Here is a 19,335-nt window from a genome sequence, read left to right on the forward strand (position 1 = left end):
TTTATCAAGCGAGTATCCTAGTGATCCAGGAGAGTCCAAGACCTGATAACTTTCTTCCCAGTAGATAAAAAAAGAAACAGCATAGAGATTTGAAGAAAAAAATCCCCAGAGAGAGAAATAGATTTTACATATTAAAAAAAAAATCCAAACTTTTAAGGCAACAAAAAAAAACACAAGAGAGATTAAAGAAACACGCAAAAGCCAGTGCAAAGCAAAAAGAAACAGAGTGACAAAATTAAAACAGGCAAAAGAAACAGAGTGACAAAATTAAAACAGGGATACTACACAAACAAAAGAAATCAAATACTCGGAGAAACAAAGACATTAAGAATATAACAATCATCTATTACACAAACAGTTACAAGCCAAGTATTGTTATTACCTCATGTTTGTAAATATAGATTTCCAGGAGAAAGTAGATTCTTTTAAGGATTACTGATCGAATCTTGACTTTGGTGATTGGACCTTTGGAGACAAACGATTGATGGAGGAGGAGATAGCTTGCGGTGGCTTGAGAGAGCGCATCCGGATTAGCGTCCATGAACCAAACGTCAAGGCCGTTCATGGTGTCGAGCTGTGCGATTTTCTGAACCATCCGCAAACACCGCTAGATCACATCCCGTCTGCTCAAATGTTCCAATCTCAGCTTTGTTGCGGAACCGTTACCAAAACTTGACAAAGAGACAGACGAAGAAGAAACTGGGCTAGGGCTAGAGTTAAGGCTACGAATAGGGGTGGGACTGATCAATCAATCGAAAGAGAAGAGAAAGCGAAGAACTAATCTGATTGTGTTGATTTCCGATCGCAATCTCCGACAGCTGAAAGTGGTGATACAAACGAAGAAGACAAAAATCTACGTGGAGAAATAAAATGTTCTAAATGGTTTTCACACAGTTTTTTCATTTAATGACATGGCAGTCTCATATGCATTTTAAAATCTGATGTGTCAACTGCGGGAGAGAACCTAGCGTTATTACTGTGTGGATTATTATATTATTAATTATTATTATTATTATTATTATTATTATTATTATCAGCTCAGAGATGTAGAAATATTTGCGTTAGACTTGAATGGTCTGCTCTCTTAATTGACACAGTTGACTATTGTTATTAGGCCCAATGAAGCAAACATGATTGATAAAATAGCGGAGGATGTTTCGAATAAACTTATTACACCACCATCCCATTGTTATGGCGATTTCGTGGGGATTGAGGCTCATATAGAGGTACTTAATTCAATGCTGCGCTTTGAATATAAAGAAGCTAGAATGGTCGGTATTTTTGGGCCTTCAGTGATTGGTAAGACTACGATAGGAAGAGCTATTTTATAGTCAATTCTCAGGTCTATTCGACCATCGGGTTTTGTTATCTTATAGACGAACCAACCAGGACGACTACGGCATGAAGTTGTGCTGGGAAGAACAATTTTTATCAGATATTCTAGGTCAAAAGGATCTAAAGATAGATCATTTAGGTGCGATGGAGCAAAGGTTAAAACACAAAAAAGTTTTTATTGTTCTTGATGATGTTGATGAAATAGAGCTAACTCAAAACATTGGTGGGAGAAACGGGATGGTTTGGTTCAGGGAGCAGAATAATTGTCATCACTCAAGATAGGCAAACTTCTCAAGGCTCATGAGATTAACCTCATTTACGAAGTGAAGTTCCCATCTAGAGATCTTGCTCTCGAGATGTTGTGCCGATCTGCATTTGGGCAAAAATCTCCACCTGATGGTTTTATGGAACTCGCAGTTAAAGTTGCATACCTTGCCGGCAAGCTTCCTTTGGGTCTCAATGTTTTGGGTTCGTCTTTAAAAGGAAGGGACGAAAAAGAGTGGACGGAGATGCTGCCTAGACTTCAAAATGGTTTGGACGGGAAAATTGAGAAAATATTAAGAGTCGGCTACGATAGATTAGATGGCAAAGACCAAAGAATTATTCCTTTACATTGCATTCGCGTCTTCATTCAGTAACAAGCAAGTTACTTGCATTGATGTCAGTTATTTGCACGTCGGCCACATCAAAGACTTGCTAGGAGATAATGTTATTAACACTGGACTCAAAATGTTGGCTGATAAGTCCCTCATACGTATAACAGTGTACAAAATTGTAGAGATGCACAATTTGCTACAAAAGTTGAGTAAAGAAATTGTTCGCGCAGAGTCCATAAACAATCCTGAAAAACGTCGATATCTGGTGGACGTTGAGGACATTCGCGATGTAACTTATCGATAAAACCGTAAGTGTTTTTTCCCATATGCTTTATAATGCATGCCTAGCTTTATTTTAGTTTAATCGTCATTTGTTGATTGACAAACGTTTACCATTGTTCCCACCTGAGTGCTTCAATTGATAAAGATAACGTTTTCTTGGGGTTTTTTCAGGGCACGGAAACTATTCTAGGAATATTTTTCAACACACATTAGAAATCGAGGAGCCACTTTCAATAGATGAAAAATCGTTTGAAGGGATGCGAAATCTCCAATTTCTAATAGTTAGAAGCAATGTAACGGGTAAAGGCAGTTTTGCATCTACCTCAAGGCCTCGTTCATTTACCCCGAGTAAACTCAGAGTGCTTAGTTCTACCTAAACCAGATTGTTGAGTTTGAATGAATATCCATCCAAGGGTTTGCCTTCTAATTCAGGCAGAGTGTCTCGTTGAACTCGTTATGGAGCGAAGCTCACTTGAGAAGCTGTGGGATGGAACTCCGGTACTATTTTTTACATTTATATTTTCTTTTTGACATACTTTACTAGTTTATTAAACCCGTGTATTATATTTTTCCATGTTTGTTTTCAGCCACTTGGGAGCCTCAAAAAGTTGGTTTTGAGTTTGTCCAGGCATTTGAAAGAACTTCCCGATCTCTCTAATGCCAAAAATCTCGAGAAGTATATCTTGATAGATGCACATCTTTGGTGACATTTCCATCCTCGATTCAAAATCTCTTAAACTAAGGAAGTTATATCTGCAACATAGTACCAAGCTAGAAAGTTTTCCAATTCTTGCCAAGTTAGAATCTCTAGATTACCTCAATCTCAAAGGATGCTGCCCCAGTTGAGAAATTTCCCTCAAATTCATATGCACCCCAGTTATAAGAGAATTAGCATCGAAATAGAAGATTGTTTCTGGAACAAAAATCTCCCTGGATCAGGATTATCTCAGTTGCCTTATGAGATGTATGCCGTGTAAAGTTGGCCCAGAAAATCTGGTTTATTCTCATAGTCAGAGGAAACATGCTTGAGAAGCTATGGGAAGGCATCCAGGTACATTATGCACTTTTATTGTTCTAGCAGTTACGGATTTCGCTTTGCATCTCAAGGTAGTTTTATGACCAAAATTGTCAAAGTGGCTTGTGACACAAGAGCAGAAATGTTTGATTAATAATTGGGGTGGTTTAGCCATCAACTTTGGCACCTTCTTTTAAAATATTGTCACCGAGGGTGGCATATTTTAATGGTTTGTAAATTGAGGGAATTATAATATTGAAAATTTAATTGGGAGTTTTCTTCCGATTCAAAAATAGTCAAGAACTTTTATTATTTCTGATTCAAAAATTGTCGAGAAATTTATTACTAAAGATTATTAAATTCTTTAAAACTTTATCATCATTTATGATTTAATAAGCCTTTAAAACTAATTTATTAATCGTTATCCATTAGTTTATCAATTCTCTAACTGATTTTTAAATAATCTAAGATTTCTTAGTTATACTAAGTTTTAAGTAAGTGTCGAGGAAAATAATTCTCGAAATCAATCTTCGTAGGACATCGTTTTTTCTCATATTTATACAATTTCTGGTCTTTGCCTCTTCGGTCATACTTTCCTCCTTAGTATCACGAAATCATGCAATATATTGCCCCTAACAAGTATCATGAATTATAAAAAAAGCTTATAAAATCAACAATTAATCCTTATTAATCATTTTAAATGTATTAAATAGTTATAAAGCTTTATAAATTGGTTTATAAGATGGAAAAAGTAAAAGCACAAGAATTTATAAATTAGATTAAAAGACTTATGGATCGATTATAAGAACTTAAACAATGCATAAGTGAGATAAAGGTTTTAAAACATTTAATGATTTTTTACTGATAAAACCCCTCAACTATTTTTGAATCAGAAGAAAAACTCTTCACTTCAGGTTTTAACATTTTAAACTTTCAACTAACAAACCGTTAACGCCTGCCACCCTCTGTCAGGGTGATAGATATTAACTGATGTAAATTTAAGGTTTATTTCATCAAACTTTTAGTACAGAGATTGTTTTACAATCCATTGATAAGTTTCTTGGCTTCCACTTAAAAACAATTGGCAATTAGTGGTGTGACCCAAGTACCTTATATATTACTTATGTCCCCATCATATATCCGATGTGGGATCTTCTCTCCAATACCCTCCCTCGAGATAATGGTGCGTATAACCATTAATCTCGCAGAATCCATCATACCCCTACGAGACAATGCTTTTATTCTCTAGCAATCTCGGAGAACTGAGCCTTCTCTGGACCATCAGCTAATGGGTTGATCGGGCCACTGTCCGGGCCAGATTAAAGGGTTAGGGTATTGGGCCGGCTCTGATACCATGATAAGTTTTTTGGGCTTCCACTTAAAACCAATTGGCAATTAGTGGTGTGACCCAAGTACCTTATATATTACTTATGTCCCCATCATATATCCGATGTGGGATCTTCTCTCCAATATCCATTTTTGGTTGAGGGGTGTTATGACTTAAAATCCCATAATTTGTTACATTAACGTACTCCGCATGATATTTAGGGGAAGATTTGGATAATATTATCAAATGAAATCTAGGAGAAGAGAGGGAGTAAAGTTTTCTGTAGACCCTGGGGACTGCAAACTTCCAAGTTTATAATAAACCTATTGGTATAGATAGAAGATTAGATTGAGAAGCATAGTCTATATAAGAAAGAGATCAAAAGCTTGACATATTTTTATACTTACAATTATTTGAATGTGATATGTCGACTGAACCACAACAATGTGTCTTTGTTCTGTTTTCAGTCGCTTGGAAGTCTCAAAGAGTTGGACATGTCAAAATGTGAAAACTTGATTGAAGTTCCAGATCTTTCAAAAGCCACCAATCTCAATTCCCTGAAACTCAACAACTGCAAAAGTTTGGTGACGGTCCCGAATACAATTAGGAATCTCCGTAAATTGGTGACGTTGGAAATGAAAGAATGCACAAGACTGGAGGCTCTTCCAACCGATGTCAACTTGTCATCTCTGGAAACCTTCAATCTCAATGGGTGCTCAAGGTTGAAAAGTTTTCCTCAGATTTCAAGGAGTATTGAATTCCTCTATCTTGATGACACCGCCATTGAACAAGTTCCATCCTGCATAGGGTATTTCTATTGGCTTGCTGTACTAAAGATGCGTGGTTGCAGGAGGTTGGAAAAGATCTCGCGAAACATTTTCAGTTTGACAAGACTTGAGGAAGTGGACTTTTCAGACTGTGGAGAAGCGGCAACAATGTCAATGGAGGGTCACTTTCAAACTCTGGCGTCGAAGGTATCAACACCCTTTTGGCCGAGGACAAGTGGATATTGCAAGTTCAATAATTGCTTAAAACTGGATAAAGACGCGCGGGCATTCATCCAACGGTCATACTTCAGACCTACGGTCTTACCAGGTGGAGAAGTGCCTACATGTTTCACGCATCGATCTTCTGGAAACTCTATAACTTTTACTTTACCTCTGAGCTATCATCAAAAACTCTTCGAATTTAAGGCTTGCGTCGTGGTTGAACCTCTAACCAACCGCAAGGGTATTGATACATTCGTGCGTGTAACGCTGCCACCATAAAGGCCTAGATTATGAGGAAAAAATATCTGCGTGTGAGCTGGAGTCTTGTCAGGCTGATCATCTTGTTTTGGGTTCCTTCAAGTTCCGGCCTATAGGTCGTCCATCTAGATTGAACTACGACAATGTTGAGTTTGAGTTTTTCTACAACGACTGTAGTATAAAAGGATGCGGTGTACTGCTTCGGAAGTATTTTCAGCTCCAAATGTTTGTGATTGTGAGGATGGAAGCTCTGAAACAGAGTACAACCAAAACTCTGGAGAAATATGGGTTGTTGTAGGGACTGAAGGAAGCAAGAAGCGGATGCGGGTTCGGGTAACCTTTCTGGCATAACTTTGTACTGAAATTTATAAAGCTCTATCTCTTGATCATCTTATTTTTCAGGATCAATCAATATCAAGAGGATCAATTATAAAATATAAAAAGAGGTTGGTTTTATTATGCAGAAGTCATCTAAAAAGTCTGAAGAATCCGCCGTGTGGCCAAATTTTACCGTACGCGGGATGGACGGCTCTGAGTCTGGAAATTATGTTTAATTTAGGGAAACGCTTCAGCCTACGTTTATTTCAGAAGTAAGAATATCCCTTCATCATCAGTTTTCTTCTAGCTGAAGGAGTTGAAACAGAGGAACTTTGAAGAAGTTTAAAAACTAAACTCGATTTTGACCCCATCATCATCAGAAATTTTACTAGCGCGGGTTTTTAAAAACTATAAACAAAGTTTGATATGAATTAGTATTCTTTGCCCAAAAAAAAGATATGAATTAGTATTCCTATTATATAAAGACAAAGAAATTTTTATAATTATATAATTTATAAATTAGTTTATTTTGAGATTTTTATGTACAATTTTTAAGTAACTATCTCTAAGATCTGTGCATTTTATCTGAATCCAAAAATGTGAACCAAAACTGACCCAATAGGTTCGGTTCAGGTCCAGAGAAAAGTACCTACTAGTTATCTTTTGAGACCGACATGTTTCAATTATGGTCTGGATCATACCCGGTACCCGATCGGATACCAAAAACACTCAGATTTTTTGATATATTAGGTATGTTTGGGTATTACATATATTTTTTTAAGTTTTAGGTTTGAGTTTTCGGTTTTAGTTACATGTTTTGAGTAAAATTTCATATTTTAAGAATATATTTTGAAAATTCAGATTAAATTTTGAGTATTTATTTAGTTTTTACCAGATTTTGGGTAAAAATTTTATCGGGTATTTGAATATATTTTGGATATTTATTTGGGATTTCAGCAGTTTTAGGTATACTTTCAGATTTATGGTACTTCAGTTCTTAGATAACCATCTATTGCATGTATTTACGGATACTTAAATTATGGATTCAAACCAACTCACACTCGAAAATAATAGATCTGAATCTAAACTTTTTTACATCACCAAAAAATATATATTTTAGTAAATATAGCATAAAACATTTATATTATTGTTGAGAAATGATTTTGTTTATCTGTCACATTCTCCATAATTTAAAGATAAATCATATTTTATGCTCAATTTATTATTTTAATAAAATAATTTTAGTGATTTAGTTGATAATTTATCATTGACTTCACAATAATTAATCAAAACTATTATTTGGGAAGTAAATTTGATTATTTGTCATGATTTCCATATTTTAGCTTATTTTGCTTATTAGTCACATTTTCTATAGATAATTTAGTAATTTAGTTGATAATATATTGTTATCATATTTAAATAATTTTAGTGATTTATCTGATAATTTATCATTATATCAAAATAATTAAAAGGTTTGACGATTATATCAAATTTATATTTATAATATATTTACTTCAGTAATATTAAATTTATTATATATGTATTTATTTTATATTTGGTTTAGTATTGTTAAATAAATATATATATATATATATATATATATATATATATCACATAACTAGAATGAATCATCTATATTTTAAAATAAACTTCTTAAAACAATCAAAATCTCTCATTTTATGATAAAAATTGGCCAAAATTCAAAATATTTTATAGTATTATATATAAAGTGATTTTTCGCTATACATTAAAAATTAGACCATTAAAATCTTTATTACCCTTATTAATAAATCATTATATTAGAGTTTTAATAGATAATTACCCATAAATTACAAACGAATTTCATTAATTTCATTAATTTGTTAATCATCACTATCTAAAAAAGTTATATATTATGTCATCTAAAAATAGTTTACATCATAATAGTTTAAAAATAAATAAATCCATGTATATAGTTTTTATGAATATATTTACGTAATAAAACATATTTTATTAAATTTAAATTTGCATATATATAAAAATCTATATTAACTAATTAATTAATAAATACTTTAAAATCTTAATTAATCTATATTTATATTTTTGTAAAATTATTAAGCCCGCAAGTGCGGACAAAACACCTAGTAAAAAAATATAACGATCAGAGTATAGTTAAATTAATATTATATCTGTTTTTATAATCTAAAATAGTATATATATGCTTATATTATATTTGGTCTAATATATTAAACCGACTCTACTTTAATATATATATTATACGATAAAATGAATCATATATATTTAAGATAAAAAAAATTAGGACAATCAAAATCACTCATTGTGATAATTTCTAAAAAATATTGGCAAAAGAATTTAAAATATTTATACTATTATTTGCAAAGTGATTTTTTTTTTCTCTTACGTTAAAAGTTAGAGAGTTTAAAGTCTTCACTATTCTTAATAAATAATTATATTTGTTAATGTATAATTACTCATAAATTAGAAAAATTTCATTAATTTGATAATTATCATAATCTAAAATATTATATATTATGTTATTCAAAAAATATTTTACATTATTATATTTAATATATATATATATATATATATTATATATATATTATATATATCCTGTATGTAATTTTATGCATATATGAATGTTTTCAAGTTTATTTAAATACAAATTTTTATTGTATATAAATTAGTACTTATTAATTATTAAATATATCAAAAACATTAAATAGTTTCTTCTAATGATCAATTGACAATATATTTATTTACAAATTTTTGTTTGAAACACTGAAACCTGATATGAGTAGGAATTGATGATTTCTTGTCAGATTAAATTACAGATTATGTGATCTTCCAGACCAAAAGTGTATGAAGTAAGCAAACCATCCAATTAAGAACAAGGGGTTCTGTATCCTAAACATATCAATCTCCAACAGGGAAACATGATCTAAGAACTTATCGCTTACAACACAAGAGAAACAATAAGTTTTAAACCGGGGTTTCTAACTCAGTTAGTAAAGGGTTCACAGATGTGAGTTCCGCCACCTGAGTTCGAATCCCGACCACTGGGGAATTAACATTTCGACATCGCCAGAGACAGAGGACCGATATGTGGCAACACGTGACTAGTCTGGACCACTTCTGTGGGGCCAGGATACTTCTGTATAATTCAAAAAAAAAAAACAATAAGTTTAAAAAAAAATCAGATTTTTGCCAAAGGTTACTCACAGGTAGAAGGAATTGATTACAATAGAATGTTTGCACCAACACGTCTCGATCATATTTATTATATCATTGGTGATTATCCTCTGGCGCTCAGCTCTGTATTTGTCGGATAATCCGTCTCGGCTATCCGTTTTTTCGGTTCTGACGATCACTTGGTTTTTTCCAAGGTCTTTTGGGTATCGATTTCGTCTTGACTGATTTTGATCCCAACATGAATATTTTTTTATAGAGTAAGAAATTGAGTAATACATTGGTGTAAAACTCTACTCCATTTTGGAGTTGCACTAATTTGAGTAAAATATGGAGTAATACATTAGAGATGCTCTTATAGCATATGAAATCATTGGTGTAAAACTTAATTAAAAAATAATTAAAAATATACCATAAGTCCATATAACAATTTTATGAATGATCAGTTAATAAAAATTGTAAGACGTACAAACTTTATTTTCTTAAGATCAGTGATTTTCTGAAAAAGAGTTTGCATGTCTTACAATTTTTGAGCATTGACGTAGAAATAGTACTATTACATAGTGAAATTTCACATTTATAACAAACAATGCATATAAATGAAGGCTGGTTTGTCGAAAAGAAAAACAAAATTCAAAAAGGAAAAAGAAAAACATTTGCGTGGCGCCAGTCCTGAGTCCTGACAGTAAAAAGTTGGCTCTTTCCCAAAGGAAACAAGTAACAGCCTTTAGCTTCTCCAACCTCAAACTCCTTAAAAGACAGCAGCTGACAAACCCATATACATCACTGGCTTAGTATCACGAATTTTAATTGAATCATAGAGATTGAAATAAATAAAAAATAAATTAAAACAATCACATCGAACCAACTAAACCAACCACGAAAGTTTTTTTTTCCCGGTTTACCTGAACGAGAGAAGAGCCAGAGGATTATAACACAGAGGACAAGCACAAGAGGAATGAAATAAACGACGTATTCAGCAGATCTCGATCGTGACTTCTCTGTCATACCCGATTGAGAACTCGAACTCGGGTCGTACCTTGGCGAATGCAGCCCCGCATCTTCAACAAGTCTAACACTCTGAGATCGACTCATAGACCGTGAGTGCGACGGCCTCGCCTGGGAAAACTGATCTGAAACTCTTGAGCCACTCGCGGATCTACGCATCTTCTCTTCCTTAAACGCACTCAACTAACTCGTCCAAGTCAAAAGGTTCGAAACTCTTTAACGCACATGAACGCATTTATATACTCTCCTCACGTCAGATTTGTCCAGCAGAGAGTCAACGCTCTTCTCCTTATTTTTTTTTAACAAGTAACCGACACAAGAGCAACACCCATGTAATGAAATGGTGAAACCATGTGGTACAATTGATTACTGTATGGCAATCACTATAGATTAATTTATCAGGTTCTTGAGCACTAGTCCTGCATTTTACGTAACCAGGGATCATGGCATCCCAATATATTAAAGGAGAAGCAATTTTAAGGCTTTCCTTAAACGGTTTTCACCAGAATGCATGAGAACGCTCTATTCCACGTATCACGCTGTGCGCGAATTTAAGAAAAACGGATCATTTAATGCATAACTTTATTTCCTTATTTGCTTATATGACAAGAAACTTAACGATTTTTTTTTCATGCTCGAACAGGGAAATTATAAGCCATCACACCACCTTGCGGTTGCATCCTCTGCATGTTGTGTGCAACCATCGGTCTCGGCATCGACCTACTCCCCATCCCATGACCTCCCGCCACGTTTCCCGCCGCCACCGCTTGAGGCAGGTTGATGCGTGCCGTGCCTTCGAAGTCGGTGTTCGTATCAACAGGACGAGTAGGGTAATTCACGTTCTTCTCCATCGGCTGAGACGCTACAAACGCGTTAAGGCTCCATCCTGAAGTACTCATGCTCCAACGCCTGCGAGGCTGTTATACGCTTCAGAGGATCGTACTCCAGCATCTTGGACAAGAGATCATAAGTAGGACTCTTCGGGTTCAAGTGAACCACGTTGTGGAGACCAAGAGAATTGGAAGAAGGTCAAGAGAATTGCCAGCCTTGCTCGGATAACGACTCGTGGGTTGATTCGCATCCATGGAAGAACCGACCCGGGTTCTTTAGTAGTTTGCAGTCTTGAGGACAGCGGCTGCATTTTGGGGGAGAGAGAGAGAGAGAGAGAGAGAGAGAGAGAGAGAGAGAGAGAGAGAGAGAGAGAGAGAGAGAGAGAGAGAGAGAGAGAGAGAGAGAGAGAGAGACTCTGAAAGGAGAACATGTTAAGTTGATAAACCGGTTACGGGAGGAGGAGGAGAACCAGAGTGAGAGGACAGCGGCTGCAGTTGATATATGCATTGATGCGTTGGTAGAACTGTCCGGTTCGAGAGTATCATTGCTTTTCTGATGCGTTGATAGAACTGTCAGGAAAATAGGGATTCGCTGAAGCCATTGTAACTTTTTTGCCAAGAGAGGATCAACCATTCCTCTCAGTTTCCTCCTTGGAGTGTTTCAATGGCTTAATAATATAAAATATAGAGATCTAATTGAGCTAAGAATGTAGAGAAGTTAGAGAGCATGAGCCTTGATGATATACTTACTTTGCAGCGTACTTGAACGTTTATTAGGAAAAAAAAGAGCGGAGAAGAAAAGCAGAGGAGAACATTCGAGCATCAACGGTCTATAAGGAAGAAGCAAACTATTGCATTGTTAATAGTAGAAAGATAATGCAAACCCAAATTTTTTACACAAACAATAAGAGTTATTGCTGCAGGCTTCATCTATTGTAGTAGCCATGGTATTATTGCCTATAAGAAATGTAGACATGTTGTTTCTTTCTTGACAATGAATGACATTGTAGCATTTGTTTTCACAAACAATAACAGTTTGACACAAACGATAACACATTCTATACAAACTATAAGAGTTTTTATTACAGTCTCTCATTGTCAAACATGCTTTACGAGTCATGCTCACGTAGTACACATGAATTTTAAAGCAAATGAAATACTACAATTTTATTACACGTGAATTTTAATAATATGGTTAAGATTTTTAAACCGATACAATAAATTCTACCCATCCCGAATTAAACCGGCTAGCATTAACGTTTTTATAATATTTATATTTTTTGAGTGATTGGCAAGGTAAATTGATGATACTAAATGGCATATATTTCATTTTTTTGTTATGGAAATTTATATATCTAAGAGTGATTGGCAAGGTAAAAAATATTTGCCATTTAATACGATATTATACCAAGATACCACATTTATTAAATTAGGTTTAGTAAACCTATATAAGACTTGCTGCTCCACATAATATTATTCATTCACTACACCCGAAACCTTAACAAGTTTGTCTCATTCTCCTATAATGGCTGCGGTAACTTTTGTGTCTGATTTAAAACTATTCAAGTCAATGTAGAAGATTATGGTTAAGATCATTCGTTTGTGGAAGCAGTATTCTGCTGGTGGTGGTCTAACTATTGAAATAGTTTTTATCGACTCCAATGTAGGCATCTTTACTCTTCACCTAAATAAATTTTATTAATTTCGTTTTCTTTATTTAAATATGTCTAAGTTTCGAGTTTTTTTTATTTCGTAGGTTGTGAAAATGTTTTACGCAGACCAAATTGAAAAATAAATGTTGAAACATAATGCTTGATTGTTAAAAATTCATTAGGCTTATCTTTAACACATTGTAAGAATTAAACTCAGCAGGCTCAATGTGTAGATGTATTAATGTTATTGTTTATGTATATATTTTTATACCATGGTTTATGTATATAATTTAATTGTCATTATTTTAAAAAAATATTTTGTAATGACTAAGTATATTTTATATTTAATTAATTTTAATTCAAGAATTGAAACTTTCATTTGTTATATCAACAAATATTTCTTTCAATATTAGTTAACGTTATATGTATAGCGATGAAACACTTTTAAAAAAATTTACATACACAGAAATATGCACATTAAAGTTAGTATTTATATAGCTAAATATTCACCGCAAGTGAAGATTCTAAATCATGCGTAATATAGAATATTATTATTTAAAAAAATTTATTTCACTATTAACTAAATTGTAGTGAAATGAATTATTTTATAGGCATCTTTGTTTTCTTCAACAGTTATATAAATTTGTTCATAATTTATAATATGAAACAATTGGTTTACATTAGAATTGTCTAAAATTCAAAAAACATGAAACCAAACAAATATAAATAGTCTTTAGTTTATCACTAAAAAACCAAAAATCTCAACTATTTTAACCGAACAAACGAAAATGAATATGAATTTAAAATGTATTTATATCATAGGATCTTAAAATTCGAAAACAACCCGAAACTAAACTGATATCCAAAATAAACATACCTAACTTCTTAATATCTTAAAAATAATCTCATCCCGTGCAAGGCACGGGTTATGATGGCATTCCAAATTATTACAGATCTTGTAACATATGTAAGCGCAAAATAGAGTGAATCAAAGAAAACATTAGAACTGTCTGTCTTTTCATAAATAAATAAAAAAGATTTTTAGTAACTTAAACCATCAACTTTCATTTATGTCCGTTAATGTTTTCGTCCTTCCGTAACTTTTATCGTCAACTATCAAAAGAGAAATGTTAACAGTTGACGACAAAAGTTACAGAATGATAAAAACATTAACGGATTAAAGATGATGATTTATTTCTTAGGATTTTTAGTTAAAGGTTTATTTTACTATTTATTTTTAAATGAGGATTTAAATTACTAAAAATATTTTTTAGTAAATCCTATAAATATTGATTATTTGATTATTTAGTAATTATTTCAAGCTTCATAAATTTCAGGATCGACAATATTGTTAAAACAAACTTATTTTTTTGTCAATGAAACCTCGTACTCATTTGGTAAATCTAACTCGTAGTTGTTCTTGTTTACCTGTTCGCTCTCTCACAAAAGAACTTGTTTTTCATATTAGTATTTGGTTTAGGTTTTGCATTAGTCAATTCGTACAAAGAATAACCTAAGGCTGGAGTTCAAACTTTAGGTATCTGATCCTCATTCGTTGAAGAATCTACATTAGCTCATGCAACAAACCAAGTAGACCATCTCCATCAGCTTGTTCTTTCTTCTCTAACAAATCGTTTCAGTCTCTAAATGCTATGGTAAATCTCTCTAAACGCGTTCATCCTTTAGTAGTCATCCTACAAGGACAGTGTCTTTAATGCCATTTTCAGTGGTTACATCACTCAAACCAGTCACTCATGTGTTTCCATCTTACAACAAACAACTATAAAGACTTAAGTGGTAAACCAAAAAAAAGGGTATTATTGTTTCAAACGTTTGAAAAAAAAGAGCGGTCAGGCATAAGTTTGCAGAAACTCTAAAAAAACTGACAACAACTAACAATTTACACCTGACAACAACAGACCGCCAAACCCTTCTCGTGGAATACTTCAGTCTTGAAGGAGACAGCAGGAGTTTCCATGGATGGTTCTTACTTGCCCCCAAGAGATGGGAACTGAGCAGTATCTCCAATGGAAGGCGCAGCTTCACTACGGTAACCATCAAATCCACCACCAGAAGCACCTCCACGGTCACGACCCCCACGTCCACCTCGTCCACGACCACCACGACCTCCTCCTCGGTAGTAGTTCTCACCCTCAGCTGGTTTCAGAAACTCATTGATGCTCACAGCCTGCAAATCACACAACACATCCATAAGCGAAATAACTTGTTAGACTTCTACAAACTGTTTTTGATCTGGACAATAAATGTAAACCTTCTTAGCCTTCTCTTCCTTGTCATCTTTGCGTTTGTCCTTATCTGAACCCTGGGAGACAGATCAAAAAGCAAGGTTCAGAACCGGTACAAGAGTGTTTCCAGTCGACAAAGTAGAAACGAGACAGGGAGTTAATATGTCTTTACCAACTTGATGAAGATTTCATCGTTAGACTTCTTCTTGTTTGAGAGTTGTTGCATGGATTCAAACACTTTAGTATCAACTTTCCTCTCAGATGTGGTCTGAGACTGAAGAGTCTTTCTCTTCTCCTCAAGTATTTTCTCATACTCATCCAAAGTCATCTCCTACCAAACCACAAAGCCATAACGAAAATTAAAAAAAAAATAGCAAAGACAAATGTAAGTTTAACTCATCTGCTTACCTTATCCTCAGGCTCTTTCTGCTCCTCCACTTCAGCAGTGTTCTCCTTCTTAGCATCAGCAGCAACCTCATCACCAGCAGACTTCTCAGTCTCAGCACCAGTAACTTCTTCAGTCTCCCTATAAAAGACAAAGAGCTTCTTTTTACTCCAAATTAACAATCACTACTATCAGATAAAACATCAGAAAATGCTTACACAACAAGAACTTCTTCTCCCGGTGTTCCCCAGTTTCCACGACCAGCTCCTTCCCTTTTGAAGTCACCCCTTTACACAAAACATAAACTTAAGATATCGATGCAACAACAAAAAAAGAACTGAATGAGGTTAAGACAGACCCTCTGCCAGTTCCACTACGACGATCATATGTCCTTCGAGGAGGACGTTCACCTTCACCAGTTTCACCGCGTCGACCACCACGAGCACCACCACCGCCACCATATACACCAGGTACACTACGTTTCTCATAGAATGGCTTTGAAACGCCTCCTTCCTCAGATGGCTTACTGTATCCCCCATTGTTACCATCACCGCCTCTAAAATCACGGTTGTAACCACCACCACGACCACGGCTAAATCCACGCTCTCCACCACGTCCACTGCCACGTGGAGCATCACTCCTAGCCTCTCTCACTAATCAACATCATTAGAAAAAAAACAATCAGATACCACGAATGAAATCAAATAGATATGAATGTTTTATAATTTGCTAACCGTGTTAAGCGAATTTTACCAGCTTGGGGAGGAGGAAGCTGCTTTGACGGAGCAGATGACTTAGCAGACACGGCGGACACGGGTGCCGATTTTTTGGGCTTATCAGCAGCGATGGAGACGACGGCGAGCTGGCTCGGATCCTCGGCGTCGTCACCCAACAGATCAAAAGGGTTCAAAGTTGCCATATCTTCGAATCAATCGAATTGATTACAGCCCCTTGTTTTATTTTTCTTAACGAAATTGTCACACAGACAGACCACAACTAGTAATCAAGTGAAGCCATGATGAATTAACAGACAGATCTGAAGAAATAAAACGAAATGGTATTTAGGACAGGAACTTCCTTTTTTTTTTATCGAACCCGGACAGGAACTTAAGTTGGTAATAGAAAAATGCAACCAATGAGAAGATAAAATGTGGCAATTTTTGGAGTGGCGGCTGAGGCAGAGATAGTTCAGTCTAGGGCTGGGCATATAAAACCCGTAACCCGAAATCCGAACCGAACCCGAACCGAAAAACCCGATCCGAACCGAATCCGAATTCTAAAAAATATCTGAATGGATCTTCTAGGGTGTTACAAAACATATCCAAACCCGAAGTGTTATTAACCGAACCCGAATAGATAATCCGAAAAACCCAAAAACCAGAAAAAACCCGAAAAATATCCGAACAAACCGATCCGAATATCCGAATTAATATATAATATAAATATTTAAAACATAAATATGTACTTCAAATATTCAATTTCATGTTTATTTCAACATGATATCTAACAATAAGTATCTAATTTTTTAAAAAAATATCTTAAATACTCCATTATATATAAATAAGTATATATTTTTATGTTTTTCTATTGAATTTTAGATTTTACTTAGGGTATATCCGAACCGATCTGATATAACCCGAGTCCGAATGATATATGGTTACTTCGGGTATTATCCGAACCGAACCGAAACCGATGTGTTATATCCGAACCCGAACCGAACTTGTAAATTTACTAGAATGGGACCTAGAAGGTGTTACAAAATAGAACCGAAATTCGAAAAACTCGAACCGAACCCGAATAGGTACCCGAACGTCCAGGCCTAGTTAAGTCTTTACTAACTTAAAAAAAATTAAAATCCAATGAATTTACAGGTGATGAAAAGCAAAAGCCCAACAAATTGTATTAAAGCCCAACAGCTTCTCATGTTAGCTCATTAATCATATGACTTTTCTGGACCGTCCTATTGTACTTTTATCGGTTTGGATTCACAAACTTTTTGCTATTGGTTCATGCACGGAAATAAATACTTATAAAATAATCAAATCATGATAATTGTAAAATATTTACATATGTTTCTTATAACTTTCAAGTAACTTTATAACTTATATTTATGATGAATAAAGGGAATTGTATATATATCATTATATAGATATATCTATACATTTGTTCATAATTTTTAAGTTATTTTAATTTATATCATGAAAATAATATTAAGTATCACTATGTTCTCATCTTAATTAGATATGCGATTCTATTTATAGTAATTTGGATTAATTCATGTATGGTATCGTTAAGCTCTATATTTGGTTTGAAAGTAAACAACACTTTTTAATTAAGTTAAAATTAGATTAATTTCATTTAGTTTGGTTCATTTTATTAGATTTGTAAATATATTTATACAAGTTTTTATAATTAATATATGTTTTCTGAGAAAAGAAATATAAAGCTGGAATTGCATTAATAATTACTTCTAATATTTTAAAATATTAATATATGTTATTTTGGAGAAAATTATATAAAATAAATTAATGTGCTAAGAGAATGAGAATTGAATAAGCAAACCAATTCAGAAATATTTCAAAACTTCATTGATTAATTTCAAATTCGTAAGGTAGTTACACCCAGAAATTCAAAAGGTTGTATATATCCGTGTGTTTTCATCTTAATTAGATATCTTATTTCAAACATAATATTTTGGACAGTTCAAGTGTTTATTGTTGGGTATGTTTTGCATCTATTATTTCAAATTGGACAACTATTTTTTTTACTTTAACAATATTAGAATTGGATTACTATTCTTAGCTTAATTTAGTTCAGTTCATCCTTTTATATTTGTAATATATTTTATAAATCTTATAAAATTTGGTAAGTTTATTTTTAAAAAGATAAAAACACACAGAAAATGTTGTAGTTGCATTCATGAACATATTTTATAATATTTGAAAATTCATGTACATATATGAATATTTATTAAAAAAAACTAAATCATAATAATTGGTAAATCATCACTTGTTTAGAATTGTGAATACATTTTATAATTTAATCAATGAAAGTTAGGTAAAAAAAATAATTTAATTTATAATTTTTCTTAATGATATTAGATGATCACTTTACGTTGTTTGAAATTAATTTTCTTAAAATCAATTAATCAAAAATATAATCATTATAAAAATATGTTTTCTTAAAAATTATCTTAACTATTTTTTAATTATATATATACACCTATATATTTTGAAAATTATTAGATATTCACTTTTTTATTTATGTTTTTAGCGAAAATATAAAGTAGGAAAAAATAAATTCGTTTTTTGTATATACAAAATCTATATATTTTATAGATATTTCCCTTTTACTATATATATGGGTTTATAAAATAAATAAACTATAATAAAAAGATAATTAAAGCTTTATTATAAAAAGGAAACTAAACAATTTTTAGTAATGATAATTAGGTATAACTAAAATTAATTCATTAAGGGTATTCACGTAATCAACCATCATGAGAATCAAGGTGAGCGCTACACATATGAAACTGACTTCTCAAATAATATTTATAGAGATCTCATTAGATAGATAGGTAAAGACATTATGTTTGCATTTCCTTATTCTAATTTAGGGTTTATGTTTTCAGTTTTAGAATTACTATTTTTCTTACTATATATTCGATGGATTAATATTTCGATTTTATTGATCTTTTACCAGGTAGAATTCTTTATCGTTTTCAATATTATGTTTCAAATTCACTCATTTAAATTTCGGATTTACTTTTTCTGTATATATTTCTATGATTGTCTAATTGGAGTATTAATCAATTTAAGTTGGCTAATAATGTACCAGAATTTATGATATTTCTTATTCTGATTGTCAATTTAAGTCAACTAATTATGCAACCGAGTTTTATGATTGTC

General features: G+C 33.1%; 1 protein-coding gene and 3 pseudogenes across 2 annotated transcripts; 3 read left to right on the plus strand and 1 right to left on the minus strand.

The window, feature by feature from the left end:
- The first annotated feature begins 946 nt into the window (after positions 1 to 946).
- On the plus strand, positions 947 to 2,554 carry LOC130498891 (disease resistance protein RPP5-like; annotated as a pseudogene).
- Positions 2,555 to 2,669: 115 nt separating this feature from the next.
- Positions 2,670 to 3,291, plus strand: LOC130498892 (disease resistance protein RPP4-like; annotated as a pseudogene).
- Positions 2,901 to 6,561, plus strand: LOC108820604 (protein SUPPRESSOR OF npr1-1, CONSTITUTIVE 1-like; annotated as a pseudogene).
- An 8,033-nt stretch (positions 6,562 to 14,594) lies between these two features.
- LOC108836152 (RGG repeats nuclear RNA binding protein A) lies at positions 14,595 to 16,560 on the minus strand. Of its 2 annotated transcripts, none has more exons than XM_018609352.2 (7): positions 16,181 to 16,560; positions 15,786 to 16,080; positions 15,646 to 15,714; positions 15,451 to 15,568; positions 15,215 to 15,373; positions 15,069 to 15,119; positions 14,595 to 14,984 (listed from the first exon to the last, which is right to left on the minus strand). In XM_018609352.2, the coding sequence occupies exons 1-7, from the start codon at positions 16,344 to 16,346 to the stop codon at positions 14,784 to 14,786; spliced, it is 1,059 nt and encodes a 352-aa protein (XP_018464854.1). In that variant the 5' UTR covers positions 16,347 to 16,560; the 3' UTR covers positions 14,595 to 14,783. The 2 variants fall into 2 exon arrangements, with proteins under 2 accessions (XP_018464854.1, XP_056848660.1); XM_056992680.1 differs by lacking the exon at positions 16,181 to 16,560 and having other exon boundaries at positions 15,786 to 15,846; positions 15,900 to 16,062.
- Positions 16,561 to 19,335: the final 2,775 nt, after the last annotated feature.

This window comes from Raphanus sativus, chromosome 8 (genome assembly GCF_000801105.2).
Source record: "Raphanus sativus cultivar WK10039 chromosome 8, ASM80110v3, whole genome shotgun sequence".
In the NCBI taxonomy this organism is placed as follows: domain Eukaryota; kingdom Viridiplantae; phylum Streptophyta; class Magnoliopsida; order Brassicales; family Brassicaceae; genus Raphanus; species Raphanus sativus.